At 47.5% G+C, this 23,289-nt stretch overlaps 2 protein-coding genes and 5 non-coding genes across 9 annotated transcripts in view; 1 reads left to right on the forward strand and 6 right to left on the reverse strand.

Annotated features, from left to right (window-relative positions):
• Window positions 1-260: 260 nt before the first annotated feature.
• On the reverse strand, window positions 261-2,917 carry UBC (ubiquitin C). Of its 2 annotated transcripts, none has more exons than XM_039505348.1 (2): window positions 2,763-2,917; window positions 261-1,935 (listed from the first exon to the last, which is right to left on the reverse strand). In XM_039505348.1, the coding sequence occupies exon 2, from the start codon at window positions 1,930-1,932 to the stop codon at window positions 331-333; it is 1,602 nt and encodes a 533-aa protein (XP_039361282.1). In that variant the 5' UTR covers window positions 1,933-1,935; window positions 2,763-2,917; the 3' UTR covers window positions 261-330. The 2 variants fall into 2 exon arrangements, with proteins under 2 accessions (XP_039361282.1, XP_039361283.1); XM_039505349.1 differs by lacking the exon at window positions 2,763-2,917 and adding an exon at window positions 2,079-2,099.
• A 3,139-nt stretch (window positions 2,918-6,056) lies between these two features.
• Window positions 6,057-6,128, reverse strand: TRNAA-UGC. The gene has a single exon. It is a non-coding gene; the product is annotated as a tRNA-Ala (tRNA).
• A 445-nt stretch (window positions 6,129-6,573) lies between these two features.
• TRNAD-GUC lies at window positions 6,574-6,645 on the reverse strand. Its single transcript has one exon. It is a non-coding gene; the product is annotated as a tRNA-Asp (tRNA).
• A 527-nt stretch (window positions 6,646-7,172) lies between these two features.
• On the reverse strand, window positions 7,173-7,245 carry TRNAF-GAA. Its single transcript has one exon. It is a non-coding gene; the product is annotated as a tRNA-Phe (tRNA).
• A 3,629-nt stretch (window positions 7,246-10,874) lies between these two features.
• TRNAD-GUC lies at window positions 10,875-10,946 on the reverse strand. The gene has a single exon. It is a non-coding gene; the product is annotated as a tRNA-Asp (tRNA).
• Window positions 10,947-11,344: 398 nt separating this feature from the next.
• On the forward strand, window positions 11,345-11,416 carry TRNAA-UGC. Its single transcript has one exon. It is a non-coding gene; the product is annotated as a tRNA-Ala (tRNA).
• A 2,395-nt stretch (window positions 11,417-13,811) lies between these two features.
• The window catches only part of DHX37 (DEAH-box helicase 37), a 32,901-nt gene continuing 23,423 nt past the window's right edge, over window positions 13,812-23,289 (reverse strand). For both annotated transcript variants that reach the window (XM_039504947.1, XM_039504946.1), the window contains exons 18-27: window positions 22,546-22,734; window positions 21,384-21,508; window positions 20,868-20,984; window positions 20,403-20,575; window positions 19,868-19,982; window positions 18,880-19,017; window positions 18,369-18,463; window positions 18,200-18,273; window positions 16,235-16,332; window positions 13,812-15,070 (exon numbers count right to left, since the gene is read on the reverse strand). In XM_039504947.1, coding sequence (XP_039360881.1) covers window positions 14,988-15,070; window positions 16,235-16,332; window positions 18,200-18,273; window positions 18,369-18,463; window positions 18,880-19,017; window positions 19,868-19,982; window positions 20,403-20,575; window positions 20,868-20,984; window positions 21,384-21,508; window positions 22,546-22,734 — 1,207 coding nt within the window. In that variant the 3' untranslated portion in view covers window positions 13,812-14,987. The remainder of the gene's footprint in view (window positions 15,071-16,234; window positions 16,333-18,199; window positions 18,274-18,368; window positions 18,464-18,879; window positions 19,018-19,867; window positions 19,983-20,402; window positions 20,576-20,867; window positions 20,985-21,383; window positions 21,509-22,545; window positions 22,735-23,289) is intronic.

The raw sequence follows: 23,289 nt of genomic DNA on the forward strand, positions 1-23,289 counted from the left end.
AAAGGTTAGTCTGACCCTAGTAACGAGTAGCTGATACAGCTCAGCCACAAGACTCTAGATTCCAGACATCTCAGAAGCACCTTATCATTTAGTGGCCAATTTTACCACCTTTACCAACAGTGTACAAGCTTTTACAGTTGGAGTAATAAAATAAAAAGTCTATTTACCAGCTGAGTCATTTATTCTATAATTCTAGTGAACTGAATTGAGTCAGACTAAATTGGTGCACTTTTACATTAGAAAGGAACAGACAAAAAAAGTTGTGAATGCAACAGCTTTATTGGAACAAGGTGCAGTGAAATTTTTATTCAAATGCTAGTAGGAGCAAGTTCAGTTACCGCCCCTTAAACGCAGGACCAAATGCAGGGTGGATTCTTTCTGGATGTTGTAGTCGGACAGGGTGCGCCCATCTTCCAACTGCTTTCCAGCAAAGATCAGCCTCTGCTGATCTGGAGGAATACCTTCTTTGTCTTGGATTTTGGCCTTGACATTCTCAATGGTGTCACTGGGCTCTACCTCTAGGGTGATGGTTTTGCCCGTCAAGGTTTTCACAAAGATCTGCATACCACCTCTGAGGCGCAGGACCAAGTGCAGAGTGGATTCTTTCTGGATATTGTAGTCAGACAGGGTGCGCCCATCTTCCAGCTGCTTTCCAGCAAAGATCAGCCTCTGCTGATCTGGAGGAATGCCTTCTTTGTCTTGGATTTTGGCCTTGACATTCTCAATGGTGTCACTGGGCTCTACTTCTAGGGTAATGGTTTTGCCCGTCAAGGTTTTCACAAAGATCTGCATACCACCTCTGAGGCGCAGGACCAAGTGCAGAGTGGATTCTTTCTGGATGTTGTAGTCGGACAGGGTGCGCCCATCTTCCAGCTGCTTTCCAGCAAAGATCAGCCTCTGCTGATCTGGAGGAATGCCTTCTTTGTCTTGGATTTTGGCCTTGACATTCTCAATGGTGTCACTGGGCTCTACTTCTAGGGTAATGGTTTTGCCCGTCAAGGTTTTCACAAAGATCTGCATACCACCTCTGAGGCGCAGGACCAAGTGCAGAGTGGATTCTTTCTGGATGTTGTAGTCGGACAGGGTGCGCCCATCTTCCAGCTGCTTTCCAGCAAAGATCAGCCTCTGCTGATCTGGAGGAATGCCTTCTTTGTCTTGGATTTTGGCCTTGACATTCTCAATGGTGTCACTGGGCTCTACTTCTAGGGTAATGGTTTTGCCCGTCAAGGTTTTCACAAAGATCTGCATACCACCTCTGAGGCGCAGGACCAAGTGCAGGGTGGATTCTTTCTGGATGTTGTAGTCGGACAGGGTGCGCCCATCTTCCAGCTGCTTTCCAGCAAAGATCAGCCTCTGCTGATCTGGAGGAATGCCTTCTTTGTCTTGGATTTTGGCCTTGACATTCTCAATGGTGTCACTGGGCTCTACTTCTAGGGTAATGGTTTTGCCCGTCAAGGTTTTCACAAAGATCTGCATACCACCTCTGAGGCGCAGGACCAAGTGCAGAGTGGATTCCTTCTGGATGTTGTAGTCCGACAGGGTGCGCCCATCTTCCAGCTGCTTTCCAGCAAAGATCAGCCTCTGCTGATCTGGAGGAATACCTTCTTTGTCTTGGATTTTGGCCTTGACATTCTCAATGGTGTCACTGGGCTCTACCTCTAGGGTGATGGTTTTGCCAGTCAAGGTTTTCACAAAGATCTGCATACCACCTCTGAGGCGCAGGACCAAGTGCAGGGTGGATTCTTTCTGGATGTTGTAGTCCGACAGGGTGCGCCCATCTTCCAGCTGCTTTCCAGCAAAGATCAGCCTCTGCTGATCTGGAGGAATGCCTTCTTTGTCTTGGATTTTGGCCTTGACATTCTCAATGGTGTCACTGGGCTCTACCTCTAGGGTGATCGTTTTCCCTGTCAAGGTTTTCACAAAGATCTGCATTTTCTGTACAAAAAAGTTATTGAAATATATAAGCATTTTTGGACTCCAAAATACTAGTTACATTACAAGAAATCACAAAGGCATGACTTTACCCTTTCACTTAAGTATCAAGCAGTGGAGAGAAAACTTTTGACACCAGTACTCACATTGAATTGCAGCTCCAGCTCTCCCCCCCCCCACACACAGAGGCTACTTCCTCCTCCCAAAGCTCACTCCAGGGCCCTGCTCCCGCGAGTTGTGTCACACTGAAAACGATAGTGCGGCAGGACCAGTGCGTCAGCACGGCTGGTCAGCCGCGCCCAATGCACTGGGACAGTCCGTGCCAAACCACCCCGCTTACCTCAGCGCTCAGCAGGTCAGCCCAGGCTCCCGCGGGCGGCCAGGCCGGTCCCTGACCCCGCCCCCAGGCGGGCAGGCGTCAGAGGCAGCCCACGGCCATGAAGGGGCGGGGCCTTCCGCGCGCCCAGACCGCCATTTTAGCGCAGGATCAGCTCTAAGATATCCCCTCCCCCACGGGAACCGCCATTCGTCGCTCCGAACGCCGCGCGCCTTTTCACTCAGGCCGCGCTCCACGTCCACCCCCCCCCGGCTGGGGCACAGCCGCCCCCCTATATCTCAGTCACCGCAGAGGGCTGGCTCCCCCCCTCCCCCGCCAGGCGCCTCAAATCTGACCACCAACCGCCCCGCCAATATCCGCCACGGCCCAGGCCACAGCCCTCAGCAGACGGGCTCTCCGCACAGCTTCGGACCCTCTTTGCGCTCAGGCCGGACTCGCCGCCTCTCGCTCTCCAGGGAAGCCCAGCAGCAAGCCAGGCCCGTTCCTCACTCACCGCAAGGACGGCGCTCCAGACAGACACACAAACTGCCGGTCACGAAGAGTCAAGCGGATCTAACTGCGTCACAGCGCTGGCGCGACCCTTATATAGCCTCTCCCGCCCCTAGCTGAGATCCCTCCGCCAGGGACTATCTCGTCTCACTGCATATATGGCGCGCGCGCGCACGCAGCATGGGGGTGGGGCGAGTTGCGGCCCGCCACGCGGAGGAATCAGCTGGCTGCTCACTGTGTGATATGAACCGATGACGGAGACGGCCAAGAAACGGAAGATGGAGCAAAACCAGGACTGGCATTTCCGCCTGGCTGGAACGGGATCTCAGCTCAGCCTGGGGAACACGTCCCTGCGTGTGATTGTGTGCTGGGGCTCTGTGTCTGATTGTGTGTTTTCTTCTGTGTGTCTGGGTCGTTGCGAATGTCTACGTGAAAAGTAATGTGGAAAAAATAAACGTGCAGCATTGTGCATTCTCGTTTCATCTGATAATACTTCTGTCCTCTGGCACCCAGGCCCTGAGGTCAAAGGGGGCCTGAAACACAAAGCAGAGTGGGAGAGGCAGACTGGCGGCTGGTGACTGCCACGTAGGGAGGCAGATCAAAGACTTGGAAATGTGAAAGCAGCAAAGAATCCTGTGGCACCTTATAGACTAACAGACGTTTTGCAGCATGAGCTTTCATGGGTGAATACCCACTTTGTCGGATGACTTGCATCTGACGGGAAGTGGGTATTCACCCATGAAAGCTCATGCTGCAAAACGTCTGTTAGTCTATAAGATGCCACAGGATTCTTTGCTGCTTTTACAGATCCAGACTAACACGGCTTCCCCTCTGATACTTGGAAATGTGAGAAAGACAAGTTTCCCCAAAGTGAGCCTTGTGAGTCATACGCAAAGCATACAGACCTTCAACAAGGCCATAACAAAACCTGGCCTTGTTGTTTACATGATTCATTGAGATGGCATTTAGTTCACTCCACCTACAAAATCCTTTCTTTGCATGTATGCAAAAGATACAGCTGCCTAATGGTGCTGAAAACCAATTGAAAACGAGCTGAAACCCAGCAACAGCTACCTGATTGGTTTCAGGCATACATTCACATGACACACTAGAATTTACAGGAGGAGGGGTTTCTCTTTGGGGAGTTATTTCAGCCTGTAAGTGGGTTGTAAGCTTCTTCTGTATTAAAATTTACTCAATAATATAATAGGTTTAAAAAAAAATCTAAACATCTAGTTGGCTTAGTTGAAGCAAAGGTCCCTTAGTTTCTGATCGAAGTAGGGTTGGAATTGTAGGGCAGAGGTTGCATTGTGTGCATTCTTAATTATAGAAACATAAAAGACTTGAATAGAAGCTCAAATTTAGAAGGCCAATTATCTAGTCTGAAAATAGGCAGGGATGTTAGGCTTATTCTGTTAGTTAGCCGGTGTGCATTTAGGCAGGACTAATTTTAAAATGATCAAATATAAAAACTGAAGAACAACCTATTTTGCTACAAGATGGAGTTTCACAGCATGATTAGATAGATTAGATACCTGCCTAATTTTCATGCCCTATTTGCCATATATCTACATTAGTGGTGTAGGGCCTACTTCAGGGGTAGGCAAACTTTTTGGCCTGAGGGCCACATGAGGGAATAGAAATTGTATGGCAGGTCATGAATATTCATAAAATTGGAGTTGGGATGCAGGGGGTGGGGTGAGGGCGCTGGTTGGTGGTGCAGGCTCTCGGGTGGGACTGGGGATAAGGAGTTAGTGGTGTAGGAGGGTGCTCTGGGCTGGGACCGAGGGGTTTGGAGGGTCGGAGGAGGATCAGGGCTGGGGGAAGGGGTGCAGGTTCAGGTTGGGGGTGCAGACTCTGGGGTGGGGCTGGGGATGAGAGGTTTGGGTTGCAGGTGGGTGCTCGGTGCTGGGATTCAGGGGTTTGGAGAGTGGGAGGAGGATGAGGGCTGGAGCAGGGGGTTGCAGCATGAGGAGAGGCTCAGGGGTGCAGGCTCTGACCAGCGCTTACCTCAAGCGGCTCCTGGAAGCAGTGGCATGTCCCTTCTCCGGCTCCTGTGTGTGGAGCGGCCCCTGACTGCTAGCACTGGAGCAGGGCCATGCAGCTGCTTCCGAGAACCGCGTGGTGCAGCTCCCAATCCTGCGCCCCAGAGCGGGGTCATGCCATGGCTTCCAGGAGCCGTGTGCTGTGGTCCCTGCCCCAGCGCCCCAGCTGGAGTGCTGGAGTGGTCCCTGCCCCAGCTGAAGCGCCAGAGCGGGGTCAAGCCGTGTGGTACAGCCCCCAAGCCAGCGCCCCAGTGGAGTGCCGGAGCAGGGCAAGCCCCAGACCCTGCTCCCCAGTGTTGGAAAATCATAGTGCTAATGAAGCCTTTTTGTATTAGGCCTGAGTGAACCAAAGTTATGCTATGCTTGTCCAAACTGTGTTGGAAAGCTTACAGAACTCATTAGACTGAAGGCCGTGTATTTACCTATGTCAGCTATTTTGCTTATCAGTTTTATTTGGCTCCCCAAGTATATGTTAGTAAATGCAGCTGTGTTATAGCACAATGTATCTTGTTTCTTCAGAATGACAAATGTATCCTCAACAGCTGTATGTATCTTGTAGCCCCACAAAATGATATATGTATCCTGCATATCCAATTATCCCCTAATAGATACATGTACAGGGTCTATAGGTCAACCAAATGTTGTTTGTTACCGGCTATAAAGGTAGGCCGCTTGGCCATGAAAGGTGTGTCTCTTTCTTTGGCACTAGCCGAGAGGAGCACCCGCTCAGCTGATCGATCAATAAAGAAAATGGTACTTGTCTTCCTGGTCTTTTGGCTAACACCAGTGAGAACTTGGGGGCTGGCTTAAAATGGCTCCAGACCAGTTTGGCCACCCCTGGCCTGGTGCCTGGCACTATGGGTGAATTTCCCCTTAAAGCCTGACTCCTGCACTTAGATCTGTGGGGTGCCCTGCTTGTGCTAGAGGCTCAGATTGCAGGCCTGAGACCTTAAACCCTGATTCAGAAAAACACTTAAATGTGTATTTTGTGATGCTTTCCTGAGTTGGTATTGTAAACCATTTACTGCAGGAAACTTGTCTTCAGGCTTGTCGGTAAAGCACTTTTGGTTCAATACAATTATGAATAATAACAATAAATAGTACATGAGACCTATTCTTACCATGTTGCTAGAAACATCATTTTATTGCTTTGTAAATATATTCAATTTATATAGTCATGCTGGTCTGGAGCACCAAAAACGGGGTTATGCCGGTGGCTATTGTTAAAAAATTAAGGTACGTGGGGAAAAAAATGGAGATGCCGGGGATTGAACCCGGGGCCTCATACATGCAAAGCATGCGCTCTACCACTGAGCTACATCCCCTTCCTGCTTGGGGCTGCTGCAGCGAAGTTGATAGACTCTCGCCTTGAAAGAGCATTTTGCTGTTATGTTAAAATGTTTTCTGCGGTGCAACAAAACCTGTAGCCGCGCCGCTCGCAGCTCCCGCCTTTCACATGCGCTGCAAACGCCTAATTAATTAAATGGCCCCTTTCTCCACGCAACGGAAAGGGGAGGGGGTGGCTGCCAGGCGTGGCGTAGGCTCAGCCTGGCCGAAATGCACCCGCCTCTGGGGGGGGGTGCAGTGGGGGCTGAGCGCTGCGTTCATGGGGAGCATTGAAACAAACCTGAATGCCAGAAGAGAGACAAGCGGACACAGGCAGCGCGAAGCTTGATGCAGCCGGTGCTCCTCTAGGTCGCCCTTGTCTATGCAATGGAGCAAAAGGCTCTAAAACCCGGAGGGGGGGAGGGGTATCAAAAGTAACTCGCCCTCCCCGTCGGGGAATCGAACCCCGGTCTCCCGCGTGACAGGCGGGGATACTCACCACTATACTAACGAGGATTGGCTGAGAGGTGCCTCCCCAGAGCGGCTATTCCAAGCCCCAGCCCAGAGCAGAGGGTGGGGGGAGTCTCCAGCTGTTCCACGCTGCGGTCCGGGGCACGTGCTGCTCAGCCCTGCCCAAGGGGCCGGCGCGCGCTCCCCGGGGGATGCTCTGTGCAGGGAGCCTGGCCCAGCCCAGCTGCCCGCCGCTGGGAAGACCCGCGCCCCAAGGGGGACGTGGTGTGAGAAGCGGGAGCAGGTTTTAGTCTCTCCCCCCCCCCCCAACTGCACGTGCTGCAGGTGCGCTGCGCCTCGGCCCGCCCGGCGCGCGGCCCCAGCAGACGCCGGAGTCTCGTTGGGCAGCGCCCGCAAAGCTGCAGCGCGCCCAGGGGACAGGAACCTTTCCACTTGCCACCGCCAAAATAACAATCACCCCTCCGCCCCCCAATGCCGTCAGAGGGTAGGAGGTTTGGTTTGCGCTCCCGCACTTCCCGTCTCACCGCGCCGCCGGCCCTTACCCCCCCTCTCCTAAAAAGGAGAAAATTATCTGCCGAAACCCGGGATCGAACCAGGGACCTTTAGATCTTCAGTCTAACGCTCTCCCAACTGAGCTATTTCGGCAGGCAATGAAAGCTGTGGCTGAATAGGAACACCACCCTGCTGTGCAGAAGCACTTAATCATGCATAGTAGATCTTTGGGTTGACATGTTCATACATTTGTTAAATAATGTTGCTATGGATTAAATGCTTGTTTTCTGCCCAAAGGAGTATTTTGTGTATGTGCAGAGGAGGAATTGTTTACAGTTATTATTTATTTAGGCCTGGATATGAACATGGACCTGTACTGTGGGTTAGCTGTGCCATTCAATAAATCCAGACCCATAGAGACAGACTAGACCACTTAAGATACTTTTTCAATAGAGAACAAAGGGCCTGATACTGTAAATTCTCATGCAGAGAGCGCCTACGGTTTTTAATAACTGTTCCTAATGTGTCTGGCTTGCAGGATTGAATGTAGCTAGTGGTGTAGCTGAAATAAATGGGTGTTCAGGAGTCTTTGAAGGACAGGGGCGAGCTCATCTCCTTCGAAGAGTTTGGTCCTGTTCAACTTGTCTGAGCATAAAAACTATGGTTTTTACACTTAATGGAAGCATCCAATTATTGTATGTGTGTGTTCAAGTAACTGAAAAATGCTTTCAGTTTAACACTTGAAGCATAGCACGTGCATCAAGCTTCAGTGAGGCCTGCAGCTCTGTTATATTTTTAAACAAAAATAGTTAAGAAATAAGGAAGCTGTGAACAAGAGGAAGCAGAGCTGTTCAGCATAGTTTTTCTTACCAGTTTTAGCACTTGCTGATTGCAGGTTACTGTGTATCTGATCCGCATTCTGGTAACTCTGCCCATGTCCCTGTTGCACTGGTACCTGAAGCCTCCTACTCTTAAAACAGCATTTGAAAAGGCCCTCGATGTCTGGTGGCTTTTCTGATGGCTCCCGATGCTTGCAGTTTCCAGTGTTTCATGCATTCTAGGGTGACCCCAGGAGTGTGAAAATCTGCTTTGATTCTGAGAGGTACTGGGCACAGACAACCCCCACTGACATCAACAGCCCTGTCCTGCTCCCATTTAAGTCAGTGGCAAAACTCCCAGACTTTTTCCAATTTGAACCAGGTCAGGCCTAAACAGGGGTGCAGGTGCTCAGACCCAGTCAGGATCTTGCAATCCTATTATACCAGTCAAATGTATCTGTATTTAGCCACATACAAACAAATACTCTGTTGCTTTTCTTTTCCAAAAAATGAACAGCCATGTGTATCCAGAGCTGGTAGTGAGAGACTAAATACACAACAACGAGGAAACGCAGTTAGGATTTCCACGGCAACCTTGTGACCACTCTGCACATATGGATTATGGCCCAAATCCTAACCCCTTCACTGCTTTTCTTCCCATGCATGTATCCTACTAACAAAAGGTGTAGCTATTTGTTTGATGACATTCAGGTTCATGCTGAAAAATGTTCAAGAGACCAAATATCCAAATGTAGCCAAATTTGTCTAAAGGCAAAGGAGTCCACTATGAAAAGGAGACATACAGACCCTACAAACAGGAGACATACAGGCCCGGAAGCAATTCTTATCTTGCAGTATGTTCCCCTTACACACAAGGTCTGTTTCAAAGATACGTGTTATAGCTAATTGAATTTATAGTATGATGTTATAAGTTACAAAACTCTTTACGCCCACCAGTTTGTGATAGTCCATTAACTTGTTTTGTTCTGATTTTTTTCTTATCTCTGTTTTGGACACTATGTTCCAAACCGGTTGGGTGGAGAGGAACAGCCTGACCTCTGCTAGGAATCACCATTCATGTAGCTTAACCGGCTTCCTGTTTTCAAATGCCAATGCTGACTTCAGCTTTGCAAAGCATTGTGGGCTATTTGACATGGGTAAACAGACTTGTGGGGAGAGGATAATACATTCAGTTAAAATAACCTTCCAGCAATCTATATATCTATATCTATCTATTACGCACTGTAGTGCATATATACACACACACACACAATACAGTGCACACAGAACGAGGGGATTAAGCAGGGGTGGTCTGCTGCAGACAATGCATCCTTACAGTGCTCCAAAACTGTACAATCTAAAAGTTCAATCAGTCAGAGAGCAGACCAGAGTGGCCATCCCCCTCTGACATTCTGGGGTGCAGTCCAGACAGTGAGGGGTGTGTCACCATTGCCCTGCAACCTGGGCTGCCTCACAATGTTTTGCTGCTGTTGCTTCCACCTGAGCCACTCACAAACAGCCAAACAGCATGCAGGGCATACCCCGGGTATTTGTGTATAGCCACAGACCTGGTTCAGTTACTCTGACCCCATCAGCCTGTCCCATCAGCCATGCTGTCTTGCAACAGCCTTGGTTACTATTTGTGGGGTGTCCCTAACACACTCCCAGTCTTGAATGTTCCCCAAAACATGTGTTCTGCACTTTCCATCCCTCTCCTGGGCAGTCGAGATATATTAGGTGCATTGCCCATCTAAGCGGATCAACATACAACAGTTTGCCACCCTAAATGGAGTTACCCACATAGTACACAGCTTTGATGGGGAAAAAAAACAGGCTTATTTAAGTACCAGGAGACAGGTTTTAAGTGAGTACAGATATAAAGCGTTAAAGTCAGAAATGGTTACATGAGAAATACAATTTTACAAGATAAAATTCTTACCATAGGCTTCCAGCAACAGGGCTGACCAAATTTCAGGTCAGGATCTCACCCAAAGTCCAGTGGCTGCTTCTTTTGTCTTCTTAGGTGAAAAGGAAAGAGATGGATAGGGAGAGAGAACTTGGGGTGGTTTTGCCCTCACTTTTATAGTTTAGTCATACTTTGAAATGCGTTTTCCTGAGGGTTACCCAGAGAGAAAGTTCATTTCCACTGCAAGGTTGGAATCAAGGGGTCTGGTGGTGAAAGAGATTGTATGCTGTTGTTTGCTAAGAGGCAGATCTGTTTGATCCTAACCGGTTCCTTGCCAAAGAATGGCTACTTGATAGGTAATTGTCCATCAGCTTTGATGACACCCAGCTAGTGTTGTCACCTTGTTCTTTGTCTTTCAGAAACAGGTTTACCCACTCCCAGGACTTGTCCAGTAAACACACTTCAGTCATAATTTAAGCTTATGTTCATAACTCTACCTATAATGTTGCAACACACATTTCATCATGACATTATCGACCATTGAGTTATTACTTTTCAAATGAAACCTCACAAGGCATATTTTGTAAAAAGTTTATTACAATAGCATGTGGGGTGTGAATAGAGAGGTGCAGTCCGCCTGCCCCACAGTTTATTACTCCATTAACTTCAAAGCAGTTGCAGGACTCATATAGTTTCCATTTCTCTCACTAGGTTACATGGATATGTAGGTTATCCATACATCAAAGCTTTTTACAGCACAATTATGTTTTTAATGGAGTTGCGTCTCTGTCACTGCAATAATGTCTCCTGCAATAAATGACCCCACACCGTGGGGACCCAGTTTGGGGTGGAGGACATCATTTTTAGAGGTAGACCATTGCAGCAAAATAATTGACAAGCAACAGTTGAACAGGCTGCTTGGCCCAAGATGTTTCTGTGCTAAGACTGGCTGGGTATCAATGATGACACGTTTCATGAAGGGTTTGGGTTTTTCCTCCCCATCCTCAAAGACCGAATTCCCCTTGGATAGAAGAGGGAGGAAATAAAAACATTGTGGTCTCCCCGTCGGGGAATCGAACCCCGGTCTCCCGCGTGACAGGCGGGGATACTTACCACTATACTAACGAGGAAGTACCTGGCAAAGGGCTCGCCCACAAGCTGTGATATAGCGGACACGCGCGCTGCAATGCAACCAGCGCTGAGTCTCTCTCTATCTGCGGGGCTCCTAGGCCGGGCGCTGGGCTTTACCCCGCCCCCACGCTGCCTCCTGGTGCACGGCTATTGCGCGCACAAGCAGCCGCTTCCTTCCCCTCCTTGGGGTGCAGCAGCGGCTGGACCCCCCCCAGCCTGTACTGCGGCCCAGGAAGCCGGGCTGGGGGATGCTGCCGGGGAAGGGTCGCAGAGGAGGGAGCGGATGTGGGGCCGCGGGGCAAGGTGCTGAATAGAAACCAGCCGTGGAGAGAGGGGGAAGGACCCGTTTGGCTCAGTGCGCCCATGTAGAGGCGGTGGGCAGGACTCTCCCTGCGGAGGGGATGTAGCTCAGTGGTAGAGCGCATGCTTTGCATGTATGAGGCCCCGGGTTCAATCCCCGGCATCTCCACTTTTGGGTCTTCGCTGGGCCCTGAAAGCGGCGGCCGAATTTTGCCTTCCGGCCAACTCACTGCGCGCGGCAGGTCGCTCCCAAGCAATGCACCCGATGCAACCTCATTGCCACAAGTGCTGACGCCTGAGGCAGGGCCCTTAAAAAAAAATCCTCCTCCCCCCCCCCCCACTGGGTTAGTGCTGCTAAAGTATCAGGCGCGCAGTAACATTTTACATCAATGTCCTGTATTTGCAATGCAAAAGATACGCTCGGGTCTGATTCAAACTATAGAGCAAGTGTGGGGTTACGTTACTTGTAGCGCCAATGCCCATTGCTGCCCTCACCCTCTAACTAGCTTTAAAGGGAATTGATGCGGCCTGAGGAATGGATTTAGCAATAAGGAACATCGCAACAGTAGGGAAAGGGAAGTGTAGCTAGTGGTTTAACCTAGAGAATGCAACACGGTTCCTTCCTGCCAACGGACTCATTCTGAATGCGTGTACGGTGCTAGAGCTGCTCTTTGCCACCGCCCAAGTGTGCCTACTGCTTCCATTCAATTCACAGTGCTAGGGTAGAGGGTCTGTCAGATGGGGCGGCTCCAGGCACCAAGCGCGTGCCTGGGGCGGCAAGCCACGGAGGGGTGGCGTGCCGGTCACCGTGAGGGCATCAGTCAGGCTGCCTTTGGTGGCATGCCTGTGGGAGGTCCGTTGGTCCTGCGGTTTCAGCAGCAATTCGGCAGGGGGTACGCTGAAGGCACGGGACAGGCAGACCTCCCACAGGCAAGCCGCCGAATCCGCATTACCAGCGGCCCTCCCACAGGCATGCCGCTGAAAGCCGCCTGACTGTCATGCTTGGGGCAGCAAAATACATAGAGCCACTCCTGCCGTCAGAGGTGCATTTTGTCAGGATCAGTGCAGAATACAGAAGGGTCTCCATCAGCCAGACCATGGGTGCAGAATTGAGGGTACAGAAAAGCCTATGGACAAGGTTTATCACATTGAGTCTGACTATAGCAATTTCATTTAGGCCTAGACTCGATGCAGAAAGAATAGTAAATATGGCAGGCAACGCTGACAAGGTTGGCTTCGCAGAGAAATCTTTGGTGAGTTTAAACCCAAAAGGGAAGCTTATAAGAAGTGGATACAGTCTCCCACAGTATTCTTGCCAGCAAGTTAAAAAAGTATGGATGGGATGAATGGACTATCAGGTGGATAGAAAGCTCATTAGATCATCAGGCTCAACGGGTAGTGATCAACGGCTTGATGGCTAGTTGGCACTCGGTATCAAGCAGAATGGTCCAGGGGTCAGTCCTGGGGCCGGTTTTATTCAACGTCTTCATTAGTTCCGTATCTTCTTTGCTCAAATTACAAGAGATGTTTCCCCTCATTCCCCAACACACCACCTCCTCCTTCCCCTCCTGCAGTTGCCAAGTTACCCCAGAATCTGAAAAGCAGGACTGTGCTCAAGCCAGCCCAGAATGAACACATCCAGTTTAGGCTCTGCTACTCCAAGTGTGGTCCTGTTCTGGTAAGAACAGTTGGCAGTTCCAGAGCTGCAGACTCTGCAGTGCTAAGAATAAAAACTGTAACTGACCAAAGCAGATAGGACTGTGAATATACAACCAGGGAACAAAGCTGTTGAGGAGGTGTCCTTATTACATAATCTTCTAGTCTCAATTGCACTTTACAGTTGTGCCTGCTTTCAGTTAAATCCTATAAGTGAAGAAGTTTAGCCATTGACATTGGCTTTTGTCGTCATCGGTGTCTCCCGTCATAGTCAACCTATGAGAGTCCGCTTCTTGTAGTGCATCTTGGGCAAATGTAAAGTGGTGAGGGATCCACAGATGTGCCCATGTCAGGCAGACGTGACCGCATGCTTTTGTCACAGCTTGCTTTCTGTGCTCAGGCTTCTCTTTGGCCTTGTTCTGTTCGGCAGCGTTCAATGGTTTTAAACACAGACCAACAGATCAGCTGCCATCCTGATCTATAGCAGCAGCAGCTTCCCCCCGATTTGTGGTTCACTTAAGAAAATCCAAAGTTTGATATCTTATCAAGTTTAATTTCTTTAGGGACCATGTGATTTGACTTTGGTGGTATTAAGGAAGGGACTCATTAGGATTAACCATGATTTGTATCCTGCTTTGCTAGTGTGCATCATAAGGACTAGGGATGAAAAATGTTAACCGGTAAGCATTAGTCTTACCGGTTAACCCGCCTTAACCATTAATCCACGTGCCAGCCAGCCCACCGACCCCGGGCCAGCTGGAGTGGGCCCAGCCCCACCAGCTTAAATTGGTTAATCATTTAAACAAAATATCTTTAATGGTTTAAACGGTTAACTTTTAAAACGGTATTTACATCCCTAATAGGGACATGTCTAGCACTCTGCAAACAGGAAAAAATTAGCCAGCAGATATAAAAGAAATAGACAAGTTTTAATTCACAAAATCCCCTTCCAAAATATAAACAATGTTTACATTTTTTACAATGTATAAACAGTTTCAAATAGCTGTTCTGGCCATATTTCAATAACGGCAGGTCCATGGTCTCTATGAAGGATAAAAAACCCACCTATTTTATACACAATAGCTCACCACATTTCTAGAGATGCACCCTGAACAGTCAGACCCAAACAACGCTGCATCAGCTTTGTCCACATTTCAATACATCTCCGGTTTAGTGTGGGATGCTGACTTGCCTAGGCAAGGAAATCATGATACCTTTTTATGACGTTTTAGTCGGGCTCACTTTTTATATTAAAGATTATTTCTGTAAAATAATTTAAGGCAGCTCTCATCCTCCTCCCCCCTTGCCCTATTACTTTTCAAAAGGAGTTTTGCACTGTACAAATTGACAATACCAATAACCATACAGCATTTGCCGACCATATGAAATATGACCAGCACCAATTGGATTTTTGGCAAGGTACAGCGTGTTGTCTAGCAGGACAGTAGTCTTGGAATTCTTTCCCCACTGGGGCTAGACACAGGCAGGCTGACTGCAGAGGGAGGTTGCAGAAAAAAAAAAACAGTTGGAGAAAGTGATGAGACAGGAAAGGAATTAAAATAAAAAAAAGGAAGAAAGAAAAAGTGGCTTGAAGGTGTGAGGTTTGTGGCTATCCTGGTTCTATGGGGAATTCAAATGACAAAAGGAACACTGGAACATGAAGAGGCTACATACGCATTTGTGTCTTGAACTTCAGGTGTGCATATGAGGCGCCCATTCTGGATGACCAGGAGCACTAGAGATTTTTTGTTTTTTTAAGCTACAGCATACCACAGTCACATACAAACCCCTTTACTTGCTCAAGTCAAGTACTCTACACCTCTGCTGTAGTCCAATTGACTAATATAGTCTAAAAAGAAGCTTTTAAGAAAAATCAATTAAATACAATGGATAAAGTTACCCAAGAAATAATAATTACAAAACACCCTAGCAAAAACAGCTGGTAAGATGTCCTCCATTAGTAAACCAGTCTCTCTCCATCAAAATATGGACTTTCCTTTTGCTTCTGAGTCTTCCTAGAAAAAGGGAGTTCTGGACATGTCTGTGAGATAGGGATTATCTGTAGATGGGAAAATCTTGACAATTCACAATGTCACAGGTGGCCAGCGTTTGGCTACGTCATCGTGCATAACTTCGGGGATCCACTGGCAATATGCAGACAGCAAGTCTGAAACAGAAAGATAAGAATTATCAGTCCACAAGTAAAAAATAGCCAACAGCAGAACAGGGTCTACTAGAAGGCAGGGCTCTAACAACTGGGTCAGTTTGATCATGCTTTCAAGAGAGTCTGTAAAAGAATTGGACTCTGCTTACAGCCAGTGTGTGTGTGTGTGTGGGAATAATGGAAGGCTGGATTATTTCAATTTCTCTGTTGCACTGTGTCTTCCCGGGAAAGACCAAAGAAGAAACTCCTTTGCACACATTCATCCCAGAAGAAATCTCAGTGTTCAGGGTCACAAACTTGAGAGAGAACTTTTCTCCTTGAGAAAGGTACAGCTGAAGTGTTGGGTTATCTCTGCTTTTTTGTGACGAAGAGAAATCATCATTAAATCCAAATTAAGGCCCTGATCCAACAGAGTACTTATACATGTGTGTAGTACCATTAACTCGGATAGGACTATTCCCAGGATTAAAAGATAAGGCCTGGGGTTTAAGAGTGAACAGGAGTACATAGAGAGGTACAGGACTGGAAACCAGGAACTACTCAAAGCTCTCTGTGACCTTATACAGGCCACTAACCTCTGTCTGAGCTTCCCCACCTGTAAAAATAGGTGAAATACTTGTCCGACTGGTAACACTTTTAAAGTGTTTTAGTGATCTAAAAGTATGAACAGGAATGCAAGAGTTATTGTTCAAGTTAATTCTGGGAATCCTACTAGGGAAGGATTTTTTACCCCTTGCAGCATCTGGTATAAAGGTCAGATTATTTGGTATGCTTAATACTGTGAAAAATAAATTTAAGTGGCACAGGAGTCTTCCTATAACATGGCCACTTTGTAACAGAGCTGCTACAAATCCTAATTTACGAATCCAGATAACTATATTACAAAAAAACCCCAAACCTTTTCAAATATTCATTTCCAGAGGATGACAGTTTATGAACTCTCATAACTCTTCCAGTCCCACTGGAAGACCAAAACCACAACACGAACTACCCTAATGAGAAAGACACTGAAAATGATTGCTGTTTTCTCTGGTAGGGTATTTTCAGTGTCTTTCTCATTAGGGTAATCCTTTAGTTAAAATTCAAAAGACCAACTCTGCTTGAAATCAGGTAAGAACCCTATGCTGGAATGGTTAATCGTCACCACCCAGCAAACTAAACACTTACATTTGGGATTTTTTTTCCACGCAGCCAGCAAAGCATCACGACTATCAGCACTTTCTGAAACGAGAGCCTTCAGCAGGATTTCTGTCCGGGGCTGAAGCCTGAGTGAATTCGAAAATGAAAGGTGATCAAATATAGATGTGAGCTACGTTCATTTATTTAACTATATTATGGCTGCGTCTCTACTTCAGTGCTTTCAGTCTAGTGTTCTGCATTTGTTTTATAACAATACTGATTAGAGGTTAGATGTAGACATAAAACATGTAACCCATGACTAAAGGGACAGCCCCAACTAGAAATCTACCACTGTTGTATGCAGGGTTGCTGTAGCCATGTTGGTCCTAGGATATTAGAGACACAAGGTGGATGAGGCAATATCTTTTATAGGACAAACTGTTGGTGAGAAGGACACAAACTTTCGAGCTACACAGAGCTCTTCTTTGGGTCTGGGACAGGTACTCAGAGTGTCACAGCTAAATACAAGATTGAACAGGGAGTTTAACTTAAGTAGCTGGCACATATTCAAGGTGAAGTAGGCTGTTAACACCCCTGTAGTCATAGGATAAAAAGGGGGTGAGTGGGTTCCAGATTGTTTGAATGAGTCATAAATCCAGTGTTTTTATTAAGACTATGATTTTTAGTATCTAGCAAAGTTATGAATGTAAGCTCCCAGGTTCGTCTTTTGAAAATATGCAGGGTTCCTTGAGAATGAGGTCTGATAGGTCAGATATGGAGTGATTGCTTTGTGAAAAGTGATCGCCCACAGGTAATAGGGTGCTTCTGTCTTATCTTTTTCCTGTGTGAGCTCATTTGAGAGTGTTCTGATAGTCACCCACGCAGTTCTTATGGGGACATTTAGTGCACTGGATGAGGTACACCACATCATGTGTAGATTCCGTGGATCTTGAAAGGTGTGTTGTGTGTGGAGGGAGGGGGGCGGTGTTGATCATTGATAGGGCCCTATCAATGAACTTCACGGTCCATTTTGGTCAATTTCACAGTCATAGGATTTTAAAAGTTGTAAATTTCATGATTTCAGCTATTTAAATCTGAAATTTCACAGTGTTGTAATTGTAGGGATCCTGAACCAAAAAGCAGTTGTGGGTGGGGTTGCAAAGTTATTGTAGAGTGAGTTGCTTTTATTTCAGAGGCTCTGCCTTCAGAGCTAGGCAGCTGGAGAGCTGTGCTGCTGGCTCGGAGCCCAGCTCTGAAGGCAGAGCCACCGTTAGCAGCACGGAGAAGTCAGGATGGCATGGTAGGGCATTGCCACCCTTACTTCTATGCTGCTACTGGCAGAGCTGGTCCCTCAGTCAGCAGCCACCACTCTCTGGCTGCCCAGCTCTGAAGGCAGCGCAGAAGTAAGGGTGGCAATACTGTGATCCCTCCCCCAAAATAACCTTGCACCCCCCTTTTGGTTCAGGACCCCCAATTTGAGAAACACTGGTCTCCTCCGTGAAATATGTACAGTATAGGGTAAAAGCACACAAAATACCAGATTTCATGTTCTGTGACACGTTTTTCACGGAAATTAATTTGGTAGGGCCCTAAATTACTGTACTGCTACAATGTCATTGCCACAAAAGGCAAAACCTCTTTGGAACGTCTATTTTGTTAGACGACTGAAAACGGTTTAGCTGGCTAAACGGTGAAGAAAATTAAGTACAGAATCCCAGGGACTGATCCTGTAAATAGTTACACACAAGTAATTTTACTGGCACCAATAATCCCACTGACGCCAGAGTAACTACTCCCATGTGTAAATCCTTACAGTTCACCAGTTTTGCTTGATAAAGGCCACTGGCCTTAGGTTTGCTAAGACAATTTTCCTTCTCTCTCCGCTTAACAACTGAGGTAAATATCTTCGCACTCGTCTCAGTTTGGAAGTCCCTCTCTTTTAAGAAGGCTCGAGTGACTAACACCACTGCTGGGTGCATGACACCTGTTTAGTCGACTGTTTTAACAACTTACTTGGACCATGTCTTCAGCATTGTGAGCGGACTGGACAGCAAACAACGCTTATAAGAGCCCAGCTGTTTAATGATCTAAAATAAATATTAGCATTCGTTAGAGACTTGCCATAAAGTAAGATGATGCTCTAAAATGTACGGGGAAACCATGCAAGTTGTAATACACTTACTTTTCCTTCCAGTAAAAATTTGGCAACGTATTTGTAGCGATCAATACCCTCTGGGTAATCTACCTCCACTGCTGGAAGCTGCCAGCCTACTCGATCTGGAAAGACAGGTCGTATTAGGTCTTCTATTTAATTCTCAGCGTGGATTGTTCCATCAGTGTAAGACTGAAGAGCACAAAGAGACATTGAGGCATTTAGAGAAATGCACAGCTAGGAACAGTGACATTAGAAGTCCTCAGGTATAGGACAGGATGTGACACACATCACAGCAATACCAGCGCCTAGGAGGTTAGTACGCTAGCAGCTCTGTGCTAACTCTGGAGAACCCAGTGGAGATACATAAGCCATCTCAAGGCATGTATAACATTGACGACTAGCAGGGTTCAGTCCTTTTGGACATAAATAGTTTTTATTCCATGGCCTTACAGCCAGTAGGGCAACACGGAGCAGTTTTCAGGGAAATGTAATATACATCAGAGCCACATTCCAACATGCAATGCTTCAAGAAACTTACAGAAAACACTTGGTCTGTGGCATCTTATTCTGCCTGTTTCAGGGCAATAAAATGGAGGAGGATTTTCCAAAGGTTTCCCAAAGTGACAGTATGGAGGTAGCAGGACCGGGATCCACTCAGATTCAATGGCCGAAACACCTTCAGAATGGAAACACATAGTACAAAATGAAGCATCTTTGCCTTCAGAACGATCTGTTCAGTACTGTTTAAGCAGGGGTAATGTTCAGTGAAACTCGCACTCACTGGAGGTGAGCTCCTCAGACGGGCTGCCTCAGGGTCCATTTGAAAGTATCCCCATGGATTCCAGCACAGTTTTGTTTGACCTAGAGTCCAAGGAGAGCTGGAGAGGGACTCTAAGCCCTCGTTCCAGAGCCCAAGCCTCACTCTCCTGCCCCGCACCATTTTGTTGGCTGGGAGGGGAGGCACAATCTGACTTGATCAAACCCATTTCTTTTTGGCTGGTCTCTGGAAAGCAGCTGCCAGCCATGGGGCTCCAGCTCCTCTTTTGACTACCTGGCTCCTTTGAAAGTCTTTCTCCCTGCTTAGGGCAGTCAATTGGGGGGTGGGAGGAGAACCACCCGAGTGGTCGGAGAGAATGCAACGTGCATCTGGATGTAGTTTTCCTAAGCCAATCCAACTCTGCACCTAGGAAGGGAAAGACCACAAGGCGCCAGAGGGCTGTGGTCTAGGATATTGTGAAACAAGAAGGAAATCAGCAGCAACTTCCATGGCTGCCACGGGGAGGCCCAGAGCCACCAAGGGCTGGCAGCTCTGGAGGGTGTTTCCAGCTGGCCAGGGCTCCTCGGTCCTGGGGATAAGTCAATGAGAAATTAGACCTGCCATCTACTGATCCCCACACTCCTGGCCCGCACCAAAGGGCAGGCAGGACTTGTGCTGCGAGCAAGTGAAATACTCTTCTGATTCTATAGTGAACTACTGGACAGATCTGAAGAGGGAGGAAGAGCTGAGCAATCTTACCCAACCTTACCTTTCATGTACATTTGAGTAGTTTCAACAATTTCTTGATACACCACAAACTCTGGGAGTTGTTTGAAGAGGACAGAATTCGGGTGGATAAAGACAGGGTCATCCAGCAGAGGAGTCTTAAAGAAAGCACAAAGGGCTCGGGATGAACGGTAGCATGGAAGGAGACCGTGATGATTAGCAATCCAGTTCCTTGACAGCACCTAGTTTAAATCCTTCACCAATTTACCATGTTCTCTAAGCGATGGAGATTTTTGGTAACACCCTGGTTTTCTGCATCACCTTCCTTCTAGGGACCTCACAACGCTTCCCAAAATCTTGACGAGACACCATCGAAAGTAATCACCCCAGACTAGGAGTGGGGTATCTACAGCATGGAAGAGTTAACTTCCTATAGTGACACTGGAGCAGGGCTGGGAACAGAGCCCCATCCTGTGTTTGGGCCACTAGACCATGCTCCGCATAGAACTCTTATTTCTAGATCACAGAGTTACAGGAGGAGGGCGATGGTCAAACTGAGCCATGCCACTCATCTTTACCTTGTAGGCATTTTTCCATTTCTCATCCAGAAGCTCCTCCACCTGGATCCTTCGGGCAATATGATCCCCTAACCCCGCCAACACTATCTGTCTCAAATAGGTCACCTGGGTCTCCGTGGGAGGCTTCATTTTTGGATCAACGAAGAGGCCAGCATCGGGGCAGACTGAATTCACTGAGGAAGAGCAAGAATGTTAAGATTCTGACAAAGTTGGAAAGAAAAGGGTGTGACTAGAGGATCCCAGTTGATTTACCACTATCTGAAGATCGGTAAATACTGGCTTCCTCTCTAAAGCCAGGGGTATTTGCCATGAAGACTTAGCCTCTAGTTAAATGGGGTTTATGAAACATACCACTGTGGTGAGCCACGGAGCAAGGGCTACGCTGCTGGCAGCATAAATGGCTGCAGCGTGCTGAGCAGAGAAAGCCCAAGCCTGCGACTGAGTTATCTGCTGCTAAAGTTTTACCTGCTGTCGTCAGCTGCCCCCGTAAGCGCCTGATTTCCACCATCGCTTTGTATCGCAGCCCATTGGCCTCACAGAATTTAGGAGTACACCCTGCATACTCACAGGCCCCCACGGCTCCTGGAAGAGAATCTTTATTCAGCAGGGAAAGAACAAAGAGCTTTAACAAAACAAAACAAAACAGCCAACTAGCTTCCCAAAGGTGAAACTGATTAGGCCTCAGAACATTTCCCCCCAGCGGGGTAGCGAATCCCCTAGTTTCTATCTAGTCAGGTTTGCTCACTGACTGGAACTAGGCTGGGGAATGCACTGATGAACATAATGCAGAACACCATCTTCCAGTGGCAGGAGATGGACTACAGGACTCAACTTCTATGAACAGCACGTAGCCCTCCTTATACAGCATTTCCCGTTGCTACGGCACCATTAATCCTTTAGCTTTGTATATCTGATCACATTGATTGAAATTAACCACCTCCCCGCAAGAAACAGTATGTTCAAGTCAATGGCAATAGATACCTAACATCACCATGAGGTCTCCTAGCTTTTGAAAAGGCCCTTGTCCAGCCCAGATCCTTCGCATCTGTATAACTCTTGCTTTCTTCCCCTTGAGCTTCTCCGTCTCTTCTTCACTTACAGCTGGTCTAAAGCAAAACCACAATCAATACATTTTAAAGCTTTCTAGCAAGCACCATCAGCCATGTCAAAGCAGCTCTGTATCGTCCCTTCCGGTGTCACTGAACACCAGACAGACTAATATACAATTGGTAGCAAAAAGCCTGTATAAAACTGGAAGATAAAAAGAAAACCCAGGGAATCAGTCGGTTCATTATCTCAGGCTGATCCAAAATAGATAAAACTGGGTGACTAGGAGAAGAAAATGCTGCCCCAACACTCCAGTGGTTGTTCTACCACATGGGAGAATGGAGCGTGAATTCCAAGCCTGGCACGCCATCCCCAGGGGTATTTAGAAGCTACAACAAAGGATATGGGACACTGCTGCTGGTGGGGCCAGTACTGCAGCCTATCCGAGAGGTGTATGTCTGAACAGGGCGTTGAGGAAGTCATGGGACTAGAGACTCAGACTCACCACCGTACTCCTGCCTACATATGGACCCAATTCCCCATCCAGCAAGTGAGACTGAATGGCAAAACAATTCCGAGTGAGAGGCTTTAAAAAGCTAAATGATTAGTGCTGGGGATCAGACAGACAGCACGCTGGTCATGATTAACAGAATATCCTGCCTCTACTCTGATCTCCCCTAGAGCTTTCCAACTTCAGGCTACTGGCAGAATGACCACTGATGTCAGCTATACATGGGCTGCATTTTAGTCTGTTATCTGTAACTCTTCCACAGTGCAATCACAAGACAAATGTTAGAAATGGGGAGAAAAGGTCTCTAGGTACCTACAAGGCTATAGTTTTAATTAATGCCACCAAGCACAGAATACAGAGGTCAGTCAATGATACTTCACTGCCACCTTCATGCTTAGCTCTACAGGCACTAGTTTCATGGGGTAACCATTAGAGATGCTGTATATAAGGGGTTAAAACAAATATTTCCCTGTCCAGCTTGTCTCTCCAGCTTTGGCTGGTATTCCAGAAAGCAATACCTAGGCACTCTTTAAATGGTATCTGGTGCTAAGGGAACCTATTTTTACTCCAGCTTAAGCCACTCACCTCTCAAACTCCTCAAAGAGCTCTCGAACGGTCATTGCCGCCACTACGGTAATGGCATACGGCAGGCAGTCGTGCTGTTTACTTAAAGCAAGCATCTTAGCATAGCGTGGGGCCACAGGAAAGGATGCCATGGTCACGCCCAAGGGACTAATTGGACAGCTCAGCTTTGCTATCTGCAGATCTTTCAGCCTGGAAGAGGCGGAAACCAAGTCAAGTGATAACAGCATTTCCCCCCTTTCACACAAGCTTTTTCTATAGACTTTGACTCGCCAGCTGTTTATTGCACACTTGCACTTTTCTCTCTCTGATTACGTATGTGACTTTAGTAGCGATGAAAGACTCCAAATTCAGCCTGAATTCCTGTCTTCCCAACACTGCTTCCGCCCTGCCCTGCCCTGGAGGGACCACCTCCCAGTGTCAGGAGGGCTCATTCTCAGTCCTGGGACTCTCAGGGTGTGAGCAAGTGTGGGAACGGCAGCAGGAGTTAGGCTGAAAACCCGATTCATTTCGCAGAACAAGAATCACATGGTGACAGTTTCTGGTCCCTAGACGCGTGGGCTGCATTTGAAATGGTCACTATGGGCTGATTTATCCAATTTCACAGCAAGGGAACAGCATCAGTTTTAATTCACCCCTTTCGTTATTTCATAGCAAGTCCGCATGCAAACCCTCATTTCAGAATAAAAGTGTCCAATTTTGATGTAGCTGAAATTGATATTTTTACTGATTTAGCTGAATATCAAA

This window comes from Mauremys reevesii, linkage group 18, assembly GCF_016161935.1.
Source record: "Mauremys reevesii isolate NIE-2019 linkage group 18, ASM1616193v1, whole genome shotgun sequence".
In the NCBI taxonomy this organism is placed as follows: Eukaryota; Metazoa; Chordata; order Testudines; family Geoemydidae; genus Mauremys; species Mauremys reevesii.